Source organism: Heteronotia binoei, chromosome 12 (genome assembly GCF_032191835.1).
Source record: "Heteronotia binoei isolate CCM8104 ecotype False Entrance Well chromosome 12, APGP_CSIRO_Hbin_v1, whole genome shotgun sequence".
NCBI lineage: Eukaryota > Metazoa > Chordata > Lepidosauria > Squamata > Gekkonidae > Heteronotia > Heteronotia binoei.
The window spans coordinates 22111834-22125965 of record NC_083234.1 but is presented as its reverse complement, the minus strand read 5'-3'; the positions used below and the strand labels follow the sequence as shown (position 1 = coordinate 22125965).

The 14132-nt window shown below is 45.4% G+C and overlaps 1 protein-coding gene across 1 annotated transcript in view; it reads left to right on the top strand.

Moving 5' to 3' along the window:
• Positions 1-13784, top strand: part of ST14 (ST14 transmembrane serine protease matriptase) — a 57913-nt gene extending 44129 nt beyond the window's left edge. Inside the window, exons 15-19 of the mRNA XM_060251187.1 lie at positions 336-458; positions 1096-1282; positions 3776-4050; positions 7884-8020; positions 10340-13784. Of these exons, the coding sequence (XP_060107170.1) occupies positions 336-458; positions 1096-1282; positions 3776-4050; positions 7884-8020; positions 10340-10501 (884 nt within the window). The 3' untranslated portion in view covers positions 10502-13784. The remainder of the gene's footprint in view (positions 1-335; positions 459-1095; positions 1283-3775; positions 4051-7883; positions 8021-10339) is intronic.
• Positions 13785-14132: the final 348 nt, after the last annotated feature.

The following is a 14132-nucleotide window of genomic DNA, read 5'->3' as shown; positions in this document are numbered from 1 at the left end:
ACAACTCTTGCAAGAGCTATGGCTTACCCAAGGCCATTCCAGCAGTTGCAAGTGGAGGAGTGGGGAATCAAACCCGGTTCTCCCAGATAAGAGTCCACATACTTAACCACTTCACCAAACTGGCTCTTACTATCTGATCCTTTTAACCAGACATGCTGGGAACTGAACCCTGAGTCCTTCTGCATGCATAACAGGTGTTCTGCTGCTGAGCTACAGCTGCCTCCCATATCAGCTTCCTTGTGCCATAACAGTCTCTCTGAGCATCCATGCCATCATGTGACCCTAATGCAATCCTTGTCTGGTGCTGAGCTGCTTCCTTCCTGCTTGACTTCCAGTTGTCACAGTCCCCTGCCAAGATTACACTTACAAATGCCGGAATAAGCTGTGCGTGAGCAAGAAGAACCCAGAGTGTGATGGGGTGCAGGACTGTGGTGATAACTCAGATGAAGACAACTGCAGTGAGTTAAGGGTGCTAGATGTTGTGTTTGCATGGTGGGAAGGTGGGAAAGTAGGTGGCTGGCTATATCAGGAAAATGGCTTTATATTCATCTTGGAAAATATGGATCAGTGCCAGGGAATCTAAAATAACCAGTTGTGTCTTTTTAAAAAAGTAGTTTAGGATTTTGTTTAAGACTTTTTAAAAATGTGTCATCAGATTAAATGCATTTAACTGATACAGCATATTATTTAAATAATCTATGCGTCCTTTCACATTTCAGAAAACTTGAGTAAGGTACATTCTTAGTTGAGAAGATAAAAGGGGATTGAGGTAATTTAGAAACAAAGAATCAGATACTGCTTTTTTGTGATGAGATGGAAAGCGAGTCTAATTCTCGTTCTTGGTACCCTCTGCATCCAAGTGGCTTCAGAAATACAAACAAACTAATAGCCACTGATGGACCTCTGCTCCATATGTGACGTCAGTTTGCAGTGCACTTTCATTTAATCCTTTTTGCTTATCAAATGATTTGCAAAAGTAAGGGAAGGAAACTGCCTTGGTAAGGTGTGGTCTTAGAGTGACAAGGGAAACCTCTAGACTAGAGAGTCAGTGGAGGCAAGTTTGCTCAAGCTCTGTGTTCTTGGGGTCTTTTCTAGGCTGTGGCACGCGCAGCTTCTCAAAGAAATCCCGGATTGTTGGTGGCACCAATTCTGAGGAGGGCGAGTGGCCGTGGCAGATCAGCATGCAGACCAAAAGCAGTGGTCACGTCTGCGGAGCCTCTTTGATATCACAGAGGTGGCTGGTGTCAGCAGCGCACTGCTTTAATGATCCAAAAGTTCCCAGGTTGGTAGATGCAAAGATTCTCTTGTATTTTATGGGCCATTATGATGCTTCTTCTAGCATAATTTTTATCTCCCTGTTTTATTTGGTGTTCATGCAAACTGGTATAGGGAGCTGGCATATTTAGCGGTTAAGGCAATAATTCATGACTCAAGAGGTCCTCCCTGCATCTCAAACTCTGCAAGCCATTATCCTGCCTTCAGGTGCTCTCTGGGGGAAATACTTACTTACCTTACAGGGCTATTAAGTTGCTGAAAGATAGTCCTGCACTTGAAATGAGCTTTATACATTTCAGCTTTAGCAGTATGTTGAATGCATGATGCTTCCTTCTATTAAGACAGACTGTTGGTCTGTCTAGATCTGGGGTGGCCAAACTTGCTTAATATAAGTGCCGCATAGAATAAATGTCAGATGTTTGAGAGCCACAAGATGTGAATGTCAGATGTTGGAGGGAGGAAGGCAAATAGATGTGGAGTGGGATCGAGAGGTGGAAAGAAATGTATTCTCCAATGCACTTGGAGAAGTGATTTAAAGAGAGAGATGTCTTCTCCAAGCCAGCTGACAGGGCAGTGAAGGCTTCAAGAGCCACACAATATGTGTGAAAGAGCCACAGTTTGGCCACCTCTGATCTAGATCAATATTACCTGTTGTTTGCTGCTAGGAGTGGCTTTCCAGGGTCTTGGGCAGAGGTCTGTCACATCACCTACTGCCTGATTGTTTTTTAAAACTGGAGATGCTGGGGCTTGAATCTGGGGCCTTCTGTATGCAAAGCAGATGCTCTACCACTAAGCTGTGGCCTTCTTCTGCTATCTCTAAAGTCCAATGCATGTTGAGGTTTTGCTCTTCTAGCTTAGAGTTTGCTCCTGGAAACCTCCCCCTTCCCAGCATTACTTTAGGCACCGGGAGAGATGGATCTCTGAGGCATGATTATTCCGGCGAGAACAGAGAGCAGAGTTAAAACTGGGCCACCTTGACTGAAATCCTGGCTGTTGGTTTTTTTTGCCACCAGCTTTGTGTGCAGCCGCTGTCCAAAGTTTGTTAAGGCAAAACAACTGAGGAAGTGTCTAGCTTTGATTGTATAAGGATGACATGTGGCTTATCCCACGCCATCAGTATTTACAATAAACCCTGTAGGGATGCTGTGGTATAGCAGCTGCTGCCCAAGCAGTTTTTAAAACTGCTTTTCAGCCCTGGCCACCGCCTGGTGGAATGAGCTCCCCCTGGAGATCTGGGCCCTGCAGGGTCTGCTCCAGTTCAGCAGGGCCTGTAAAACCAAGCTCTTTCGCCAGGCTTTCAGCTGAGGCCGTGGGTGTCACTTGTTACCGGCCTCACTTCATTCCATCCCAGTGCTGTAAGATCTACTGGACCTGGACAACAGGCCATGTCTGTGAGGCAGAACCTGCCATTTTAGTCTGTTGTCATTCTGTAGTTTCAGATGTTATATATTTAAATTGGTCTTTTATTGTTGATTGTTTTTATGATGTAACCCGCCCTGAGCCTGTCCTATGGGAAGGGTGGGCTAAAAATCGAATCAAATAAAAAATAAGATAAAACAAATCTGCACAACCAGTCAAAAGCCTTGCTGGGCAAAAACCCCGCCTGGCTTCGCCCGCTTTCTGAAAATATTTAGTGGACAGCAAGAAAGGTGTTGGTGGGCACCATGGCCCTCAGTTGGGGAACCCTGGTGTAAACAATTGTGTATTGAATGGGTCAGTGGTAGAAGGCATGTGTCACACAGCAGGGGCCTAGGAGGGCCTTCTGCTGGCTGCCACCACTCTGGTAAGGGTCTGCATGGGAGGGCCCAGAGCACCCAACCACCCCTGTCTTCCTTATGAGTAAATACCTCTTAACTGTGACCAAGGAGATGTGAAGACCCAACAACAGTTTATTTACAGTGCTCAAACAATAAGTGGGTAAAAACAGTGAACTAGATATACAGTAAAGGTGGGTGCAAATAAACAAGCCCTGATGCAATTAACTAGACATTCCCTGCTCTAATGCCAAACTCACCCCCTTGGGTAAGGGATCTCCCTGCTGCCTTCTCTCCTGCAGCCTTTCCCAGAGAGAACACACCCTATCTGTGCTTGGCCCTTTTATGCTCTCCTTCCAGGTCCCTCCCCTCTCTAGGCTAGTTTCCCTCCAAAACCTTGCCACCCAATCAGAGCAGATCCTGAGAGATGTAGGCTTTCTTTAGTAACTCCTAAGCAGGCTTCTCTGGAGCCTGTAGGCCTCACTAGGCCCTGGACCCCTGGTGTAGACAATCGTATATTGAATGGGTCAGTGGTAGAAGGCATATCTGCATGTTCTTGAGTTCTGAATGGCACTCAATGCTATGTGGGTATTGTGTGTAGCCCCTAGGGGCTAGGGATTTGTATTATGGATGGACTGTCAGAATTCTGACTTCAGAGCCATATCCTGTAATGGCCATGTGGCTAAAAGACTGCCCGAGACCTGTTTCTGGCTGTGCTCCTTCAATGTTATATCAACTCTCTGCAGTCTCTCTGAAACCAAGACATGGACTATATACATGGGACTTCTCGACCAGCAGAACAAGGACAGTCCCAATGTTCAGAAACGGGGCCTGAAGCGCATCATCGTCCACCCGTACTTCAATGATTTTATTTACGACAACGACATTTCTGTGGCGGAGCTGGATAGCCCAGTCACCTTCACCAAGTACGTCCAGCCCATATGTCTGCCTGATACCACACACGAATTCCCGGTGGGCAAGGTCATCCATGTGACTGGATGGGGAGCCACAGCAGAAGAAGGTATGTGTGGCAGCTTGACCAGAGAGGCTGAATCATAGAGTTTGGGGAGGGAGAGCCTGCTTTACACAATAGTATGTGGGAGAGGGTAGAATTCTGCATTATATAGGGCCATGTTTTGCTGGTTTTGTAGTGAAATTTTACAACTTGGGCATAGTTGCATAGATGAGTCTATGAAATTTATGGCTAGATAAATCTGGGTGGGGAGTAACTGGTTAGCTAGTCCAGTATCCCGTCTCAAACTTAGCAACTTGGCTACACACAGTAGAAGCTTTTTGTTCGCAGCTAGCAGAGTTACAAAATTACAGATCCAGGGTTGGTTTTTTTTGTAACAGGGACTCCTTTGCATATTAGGCCACACACCCCTGATGTAGCCAAGAGCTTACAGGGCTCTTCTTACAGGGCCTTCTTTAAGCTCCAGGAGGATTGGCTACATTGGGTGGCCTATATGCAAAGGAGTTCCTGCTAAGGCCCTGCACAGATCCTCTTATCAGTTTCAAGACTAATTATCCTCTTTTTATTCAGGAACTGCATACATTCTCTTCTAAGAAAACATAAAGCTTAGAGATAGAGACAGAACTAATCTAAACTATCTTGGATGGATGCTGATCTTGAGGAGTGTCTGGCATCCATTGTGGCAAAGAAGGGAGCTGCCCTGTAAGACTCTTACCATATGGAAGCCACACTGAAAATCACCAGTCATATGAAAGGCAGAAGCCATAACAGTATCTCCCTACTTAACTGAGCATTGTGCTTTTCAAGTAATTTCTGTCACATGGAAAGGAATACTTAAAAAAAAAAAAGAGGTTGCTTGCTTTGACATATACATGCATCCTATAACAAGTATGCTTTTCCCTCTTGTAGCGTTGCTTCATGTGTAAGAAGCGTGTGTGTGAGAGGGCAGAATGGAAGGAAGGAAGTTGTCTCCCTGTAATCTGTCAGTCTACATCAAAGGGCCAATGACAGGAGAGTAAACAGGAAGAAAAACCCACAGTTTGCCTGTCTGTCCCACTGACTTGTTTGCAAACCATGCCCCCCCCCCTTGGAGACTGAGGCTTGAGACAGCATCTAGTTCAGGGGTGGCCAAACGTGCTTAATGTAAGAGCCACTTAGAATAAATGTCAGATGTCTGAGAGCCACAAGAGTCTGAGAACTGGAAGGAAGGAAAATAGATGGGGGGGGAGGGAGAGAGATGTGGAAAGAAAGCAACTTTAACTTTAAATGCATTCTCCAAGCTGACAGCTGGCTTAGCTTGGAGAGGTGATTTAAAGAGACAAATGCTTTCTCCAAGCCAGTGGGGCAGTGGGGGCTTTGAGAGCCACACAATATGTGTGAAAGAGCCACATGTGGCTGCCGAGCCACAGTTTGGCCACCCCTGATCTAGGCCTTATTTATTTAGTTATGTTTATTTATTTAGATCATTTATATTCTGCCCTTTCCCAAACGGGCTCAGAGTGGATAACTACATTTAAAAAAACAGTATAAAACAACATATTAAATCCAATAAAAGTGAACAGTACAGTTTGGCGGCTCAAATGGGTACATCATAATATACTGAGAGATAGCAGATAGTATAAAAGCAGTATTTCAGAGGCGGTGTTGCAGCATAGGGCCAGCCGATGGAATGGGACGCCCGCTGCCTCAACCAGAAGCCTGGTGGAATAGCTCCGTCTTGCAGGCCCTACAAAAACGTAACAATTCAGTAAGGACCTGGATCTCTAAAGAGAGCTGATTCTACCAGGCTGGGGCCAAGGCCCAAAAGGCTCCAGCCCTGGTTGAGGCTAGTTGGACGTCCTTCGGACCAGGGATGGTCAGCAGATGTTGTGTGCCAAATCATAATGTTCTCCAGGGCATATATGGGGATGCACTGGTGTCAAGGGCAATGGCCCTTTAATCTTTGTGTGTGTGTGGACACACAGAGGTTGAATTGAAGGAGGGAGATTGGTATGTTTAGCCTGATAAGGAGGCGGCTGTGATATGATCACCATCTTCAAGTACTTGAAGGGCTGTCATATAGAAGATGGTGCAGAATTGTTTTCTGTTGCCCCAGAAGGTAGGACTAGTGGGTTGAAATTTAATCAGAAGAGTTTCAGGCTCAATAGGAAGAACTTCCTTACAATTAGAGCGGTTCCTCAGTGGAACAGGCTTCCTTGGGAGCTGGTGGGCTCTCCTTCCTTGGAGGTTTTTAAACAGAGGCTAGATGGCCATCTGACAGCAATGCTGATCCTGTGAACTTAAGGGGAGGTAATTTCTGAATTTCCTCCATTGTGCAGGGGGTTGGACTAGATGACCCTGGGGGTCCCTTTCCAACTCTATGATTCTGTGATCAGGTTGTATGTTTTGCATAGGAAAGGTGCCTTGCTGGATCAGGTCTGTCCCACATAGTGACCAACCAGTTGCCCTGGAGGACCAACAAAGAGCAGGTGTAGAGGTCTGCTTTTATGTTGCCTCCTGGATTTCAGAGGTTTACTGCCCCTGAATGTGGAGGTTCCATTTAGCCAGGATTAGTAGTCAGTGGTGAACCTGCCCTGCATGAATCTGTCTAATCCCCTTTTAAAGCCATCGGTGTTAGCGGTTATTAACTTCCTTCTTTTTGTCTGTCCCATTGATTTCATTGCATTCCCCTGAGTTCTAGTTCTAAGTGAGATGGGGGGGGAAATGTCTCTATCCTATGCATAATTTTATAAAACTCTCTCATGCCTCAGTTGTCTTTTCTCTAAAACTCCAGGTTCTTCAAGCTTTCCACAACCGATCTGGGTTGTGCTTTTCTGTGCTTTTTCTCACTCTGCAGTATCCTTTTGGGGATATGGGGACCAGAAGTGCACATAGTATTCCAAATGAGACCTATTCAGGGGCATTACTATATCGATGTTTGTTTTCAGTTCCTTTGCTTAATAATCCCCAGAATGGAATTTGTCCTTTTTTATCACCACTTCTACACATTAAGTCTTCACTGAGCTATCCATGACAATGCCAAGATCTGTTTTCCTCTGTGTCACTTCAGATACCATCAGCCTACGCTGAAGTTAAGATTTTTAGAAAAATTCTAGTATCATTCCCTTAGACTTAACTAACCTAAAACTTCATTTGAAGAAGATGATGATATTGGATTTATATCCTGCCCTATACTCTGAATCTCAGAGTGGACACAATTTCCTTCACCTTTTTCCCCCCCTACAACAGACACCCTGTGAGGTAGGCGGGGCTGAGAGAGCTCTTACAGCAGCTGCCCTTTCAAGGACAACTCCTGCAAGAGCTGTGGCTGACTCAAGGCCATTCCAGCAGCTTCAAGTGAAGGAGTGGGGAATCAAACCTGGTTCTCCCAGATAAGAGCCTACACACAACCACTACACCAGACTGGCTCTTTGCCATGTTGTTGCCTATTCACTCAACTGAGGGATTCTCTAAAGCTCTTCATGACCTGCCTTAATCTTCACCATCCTAAATAATTTGGCTACTATGCTGCTTACTCCCTGTCATTTATGAACAAATTAAATATCACCCGTGCCTGTACTGATCCTCGTGGGACCCCACCTCTCACTTCCTTCCTTTGCAAGAACTGTCCATTCATTCCTACTCTTTGCTTCTGTTACTGAACCACTTTTTAATCTGTCCTCTTATGCTTTGATTGCTAACTTAAAGAGTCTTTAGCGAGATACCTTTTCAAAAGCATTTTGCAAGTCCAAGTATATAAGGTCCATTATTTCTGGGTGTTCAAGTGTCGCAAACCCTGGTGGATCTTCTGGGGAAAATGATGTGTTAACCCTTCAAAAGATGAGGTAGTTGAGAATTCCCTGCACTGAATCTCATGTGTTCATTGCTATGGTTTTTGGCAGGTCCTGGCGCTAACATTTTGCAGAAGGCAGAAATCCGAGTGATCAACCGGACTATATGTGGGCCACTGTTGAGCAGCCCACTGACTCCACGCATGATATGTGTTGGGGTCCTGGAGGGAGGAATCGACGCCTGCCAGGTAAGAGTCTTGGAGATGCTGGTAGCAAGAAGGGCTTGGCTGTGAACATAAGAGAAGCCATGTTGGATCAGGCCTGTGGCCCATCCAGTCCAACACTCTGTGTCACCCAGGTGCCATCAGGAGATCCACTAGTGAGGCCAGGACACTAGAAGCCCTCCCACTGTTGCCCCCCCCAACCAAGCACTAAGAATACAGAGCATCACTGCCCCAGACAGAGGGTTCCATCTATACCCTGTGGCTAATAGCTACTGAGCATCTCACACAGGAGCAGGGCCAACCCTAGACTGTCTGACACCCTAGGCAAGGCTAACTTCTGCCCCCCCCCCCCGGCACTGATAATGTCACTGAGTCACATGGGGGGGTGCCCAATTTGGCACCCCCAGAAGGCCAGCACCCTAGGTAACTACCTAGTTTGCCTAGCGGCAGGGCCAGCCCTGCACAGGAGCAAGGCTCCCTGTCTTCACTGATTGCTTCTGTGTGAGAAGCCATTGGCCTTTTAGGGGCCTGGATGGGTTTTGCAGCTCTTTACTTTCCCTTCTCTGCTGTTACATGTTCCTGCCCTGCCTTGTCTTTATGTAAACTTCTCATCCCGGCCAGCAGAGTTTGTGCAATAAAAGCAGCTGCTGCATCGAGCCATTTCTCTTTTCTTCATCTCTTCTGCAGCTTTGGGGGCCTCACCTTGTAAGAACAAGCTCTGCAACTGCACAGAACAGCATTATTCACACATTCCAACCAACTCTCCTCTCTGAATTGAAAGCAACCATAATCTTTACTCTTTTTTCCCTGTGTTTGGCGTTGTGAGCTTTGTCTCATGAAAACTTATGCTCGGAGATGTTTTGTTGGTCCTTAAAGTGCGACTGGACTGAAATTTTGTTCTGCTGCTACAGACTAATGCAGCTACCCACCCAAACTGTACTCTTTCCTTGTCACTCTCAAATTATGTTCGATTAAAGCCTTTTTCCCGGTGCACGTGTTAAAGAAATGCCCCTCACTTCTTGAGAGAATTCACACTTTTTCAGTCCCACCTTCCCTTCTGCCGTCTTCTGTCTCTTCACATCTGTTCCACATCTGCCTTTTGGGACCAGGTTATCGGTTATAATTTCCCTTCATTCCTCTGAATCCACTGTGCATCTGTTTACATGCAATTGTTCTGTTGGATCAAGGGAGATTCCTGATTATTCCCTGCCACCCCCAAGAGGACTTTTAGTTTATGAATAGCTTGGTCAATCATTCCTCCCCTCAGTGTGAGATAAAGAAGGGCTTCTCAGGTCTTTTTGAGCTCAAAGCGACCAGCTTATGGGGAAAGTTAACCGAGAAAATTCCTCAAAGCCAGAAGTAAAAAGTATAATTTTATTCCATTCATAGACAACACAACCAAGGTAGCGAGGGAGTCTGATAGGGTGCAGCCATAGAAAGCAAAAGGAAAACACAGTTTACTTGCCAGCTGAATCCTTAGACAAGCTGGAACGGGTTCAGAGGAGGGCAATAAAGATGGTGAGGGGTCTGGAGACCAACTCCTATGAAGAAAAGTTGAAGGAGCTGGCCATGTTTAGCCTGGAGAGGAGGCGGCTGAGAGGTAATAGGATCACCATCTTCAAGTACTTGAAGGGCTGTCATCTAGAGGATGGTGTGGAATTGTTTTCTGTGGCCCCAGAAGGTAAGACCAGAACCAGTGGGTTGAAATTAAATCAAAAAAGTTTCCAGTTCAACATTCGGAAGAACTTCCTGACGGTTAGAGCGGTTCCTCAGTGGAACAGGCTCCCTCGGGAGGTGGTGGGCTCTCCTTCCTTAGAGGTTTTTAAATATAGGCTAGATGGTCATCTGACAGCAATGAGGATCCTGTGAATTTAGGGGGAGGTATTTGTGAGTTTCCTGCATTGTGCAAGAGGTTGGACTAGATGACCCTGAAAGTCCCTTCCAGCTCTATGATTCAGGAATTCAGACTCCCCACCTGCTTGAGATGGATGGACTCAATCAATGAAGCCATGGCCCTTGGTTTACAAGAGCTGAGCCAAGCCTGTTAACGATAGGACGTCTGGAAGGAGTTTATTTCATAGGGTCACCAGAAATTGGAAGCAACTGGAATGCACTTTACACCCGCGTAACCCTCCTTGGAAGATGGATCACCTTTTTCACAGCATGCCCCAGGTTTGGCCAAGAAAAAGCCAAAAGGGTGACAATAGGCATGAGACACAGACGATGATGTACTGGGGCTGATACCAGAAAATATGGACCTACATAAGGACTGAGGGGGAGGCGGGGAGCATATAAAAGGTTAATAAGCAGGCCTCTTCAATCTGTGCTCTCTCTTTTCTACAGGGAGACTCCGGCGGGCCACTTACCAGCATCGAGATCAATAACAAGATGTTTTTGGCTGGTGTGGTGAGCTGGGGGGAAGGATGTGCCCGACGGAACAAGCCTGGAGCCTACACCCGGGTTGCACTGTTTCGGGACTGGATCCGAGAGACCACAGGGGTGTAGGTGGTTGTAGCCATGGGACGATCCTCACACATCTGATTTTCCTATGTCTGCCATTGTCAAGCTGGTGGCTGTGGAGAATCCTAAACGATGTGAAGAGAACTCTGCGTATCTTGTTTGCACCCTCCCTGATTTTTTTTTTGGGGGGGGGAGGGGAGAAATGATGAGTCTGGGTTTATTGATCAGGTGAGCTGAGTCACCAGTTTTTGGGCCTTTTGCCCCCTTCCTGGCAGTGCTTTCCACACCTTTGGTCTTTGAGGACTGTTTGAGCAAATCTTATTTGAATGTGAACTGGTTTCCCAGTGGGTCTGAATCTACAGGGTGGGGAGGGGAGGGGAGGCTGGCACTCCTCAAAGCGATCCTGCCCGGGTCATACAAGGCCAGGCCTGGTGGGGATCGTGCTTTTGAGATGAGACTGCAGTGTCCAGTAGGAATGTAATGGAAGAGAGCTGTGTCCATCTATTACAAACCAACTTCTGTGTATGTTTCTGGAAACTGGATGGAATGTTAATGGCCCTGTGGTTTTCTGACTAATCTTGTACAGCTGGCACCTGTGACCTGTTTTGTTTGCTTTCCTCTTCACACCCAGAGAGTTCCACCCTGTGAATGTGATTGTTACCTACATTGTGTGTGGGTTTTTTTTTTTCAGAATTACTGGTCAAATGGAAGGGAGTGTCCACATTCTGTCTCCTTTTCCAAATCTGCAAGTGTTGATGTGCAGAATTGTCAAAAGGAAATGGTGCATCTTTTTTCTTCTGTTGGGTAGCGGGCAATTGAGTAACTTGGTTTTCCAAGGATGGCTAAATGGGCACATCCAGTTTTGCTAAAGTAGTTTTTCAAGCAGGACTAAGTTTTCATCATTATTGTAGTACTTCAAGTTTTGTTTTGTTTTTAAGTGTGCCGATTTTTTAAAATCTTTGCAGATAACACACACATCCCTGGAGATAAACCACACGTCAACAGGGGTGATGGACTCTTGTTCATTTGTTCAGTTCGTTCGTTCATTCAGTTTTAAAGTTAAACGAACGAACGGACTCTTGGTTATTGCTCTCTCCCAGTTTTAATGCAGTGTCCAGAGATTCTTTCTGCAGCCTCAGAAGTTCCTTCACCATAGATCCCCTCTTAGACAAAATCTTTAACATCCGCTGCTAAACTTTGCCTTCCTTGTTATATACTAACATTACTTGGAATTGGGTCTCTTCCATTCCTGATTTGCTTGTGGCTAGACCATGGAGATCGAGGAGACTTGCAGCTGGCACCTTCCTGTGCCCACACAGGGTTCAGAGCCTTTAGCCATGATCATTGTTGCTCTTAAGGCAGACATAAAGCATTCCAAATACCCTGCTGGGTTTTCAATTGTGGAAGTCTCCAAGGATGCCTTGGTGATCCTTGCCTGTTTAGTACCAAAGATGCGATCATGGTGATCCTGTTATTTAAGTCCCATTGAAATTTGTGGGAATCATGCATGCCTAACTAGCTGTAGTACTGTTGTTTGTGGAGGCAGAGAATTGTTCTGAAAATCTCTGCAGTACGGAATAGTGGGAGATGTTCCCTTGCAGGCAGTTACATACAGATGGCCTTTAGCTAATGCTGTAGGTGCCCTATTGTGAATGAGGACAGATCTTAGTTAAAATGGCTCGGTTGCCCTTTGCAAAGCCAGGGTTTTATACCTAAGGCTGGAATCTTTCCATCCTGCCAGTCTCTTGAGCAAGGAGAGTATTCAAACAGTGCCTGCTGTGAAGGGCTTTTATTGTAGCAGGAACTCCTTTGCTTATTAGGCCACAGCCTCCTGATGTAGCCAGTCCTCCTGGAGTTTACAGTAGGCCTTGTACTAAGAGCCCTGTAAGCTCTTGGAGGATTGGCTACATCAGGGGTGTGTGGCCTAATATGCAAAGGAGTTCCTGTTTGGGAAAAAAGCCCTGCTGCCATGGAAGCTTGAGGGCTCTCCAGGGAACACATCATAACATGTCTGAAAGCAGATTCCAGCTGTGCCTTCCATTTTTGAATGTACCATACTTCTGTATGTGAAGAACAGCATGCTGGGATTTGTAGTCCCCAAGGGTTCCTCCCATTGTTCCAGCGGACATGATACATTTAGACACTTTCGCTCCACGTGAAGGGTTAGGGAGGCATCACAGGGCTGGGCTTTGTGGACCACAGACCTGAGACAATGTTTGCACTTTTAATTCCTGCTCTTCTTTCCCTGCGTCCCCATATATGATATAAGGATAATATAGGTAGATACTTTGTGTGTAGGGGTAGGTAGATAGGTAGGTAGATAGATCTCTGTGTGTGGAAGGGTGGAGACTGAATATGCACATGAATGTAGGAATTGAATGAATGTGTTCTGACCCATTGGGGGTCAGATTGGCATTGCCACAATGTGCCTTAATATATGTAGCCTCATGTATGCCATTCTCTGGCATCTCCTTCTGCTGTGCCTTCTTGCTGTAGAAAAGCTGCTTTCTGGTCATCAGGGATGCTTTTAGTGGTGTAACGCTGAACTTTCATTTCAGTTTAGAGACCAAGGTGGGAGGATGCTAAGGTTATTCACTCTCTGGGCTTGCTGTGTGCAAACCCCGAAATAAATATATATATTTGAGTTCTCATACTGAAGCATTTCATGGAACAAAGAGTATTGATGAGAATACTTGGCTAAAAGAACTCCAAAATATAGGTGGTTGAGGGATGGACAAGCAGAGGTGTTACAAACTCCTTTTCCGGGCTGCTTTGGTTGATTTTTCAATTGGTCTAGTGGTGCTTTCTCTTCTAATGGGGCGGGAGAGGTGCGTGAAATGTTCTTGCGCAGGTCTCTGCCACTGTAGCTCCAGCTGGGTTGAAATTGTGGGTTTGAGAACAGATGCAGGGATAAGAAAGGAACAATTTCCAAAACAGGTGAAGTACTTATTTGTTTTAAAAGAGTGTTTCATTAAAAGGTTTAAGGGGTGTTTCAGTATGCCGGTTTCTGTGGATAATTAAGCATTGACAAGGGCGGAGAGAGGAAGGGTTACTTGTTCTCCTCCTTCCCCAAATAATTTATCTGTTCTATTTTTTTAGAAAGAAATTTTGAAAAATTGTTTTGAGTTAACTGCCTCCATCTCTTTCCCCGTGTGCGTGTATGTATATACTGTCTCTTTTTTAAAAAAACAAAAACAAAACCCTGTAAATATGCTAGAATGGATGAAATTTACCCACCATGATTTTCCCTTTTTGTTAAGAGTTTGAATGAAATAGATACATCTGGAGATTGTGTTTTTAAAAAAAAAAAATCGGATTTTTGTACCAAGTGTTTGTGGTATTTTATCAAAGCATTTCATGGAAAACTGGTGTGATCCCTTTTGAGGAAAAGTACAAAACCCTCGGCTATGAAGTCTGGTGGTAAAACAGTTTGGAATGGGCATGAATTGCATTTTTTTTGCAGTTTGGTTTGCGGCTGAACCACAAGCCTACTCAAAATGATATGCTGGTTCACAAATCGAACCGGTTCGTATAGGTTTGTGAGCAGTGTTCCCACTAAGCTGTTAGCGTGAGCTAGCTCACAGATTTTTAGCTTCCAGCTCACACATTTTTGTCTTCACTCAGGAAGGATGACCCCAGAGCACAATAATTTATACAGCAACTCACAACTTTTATG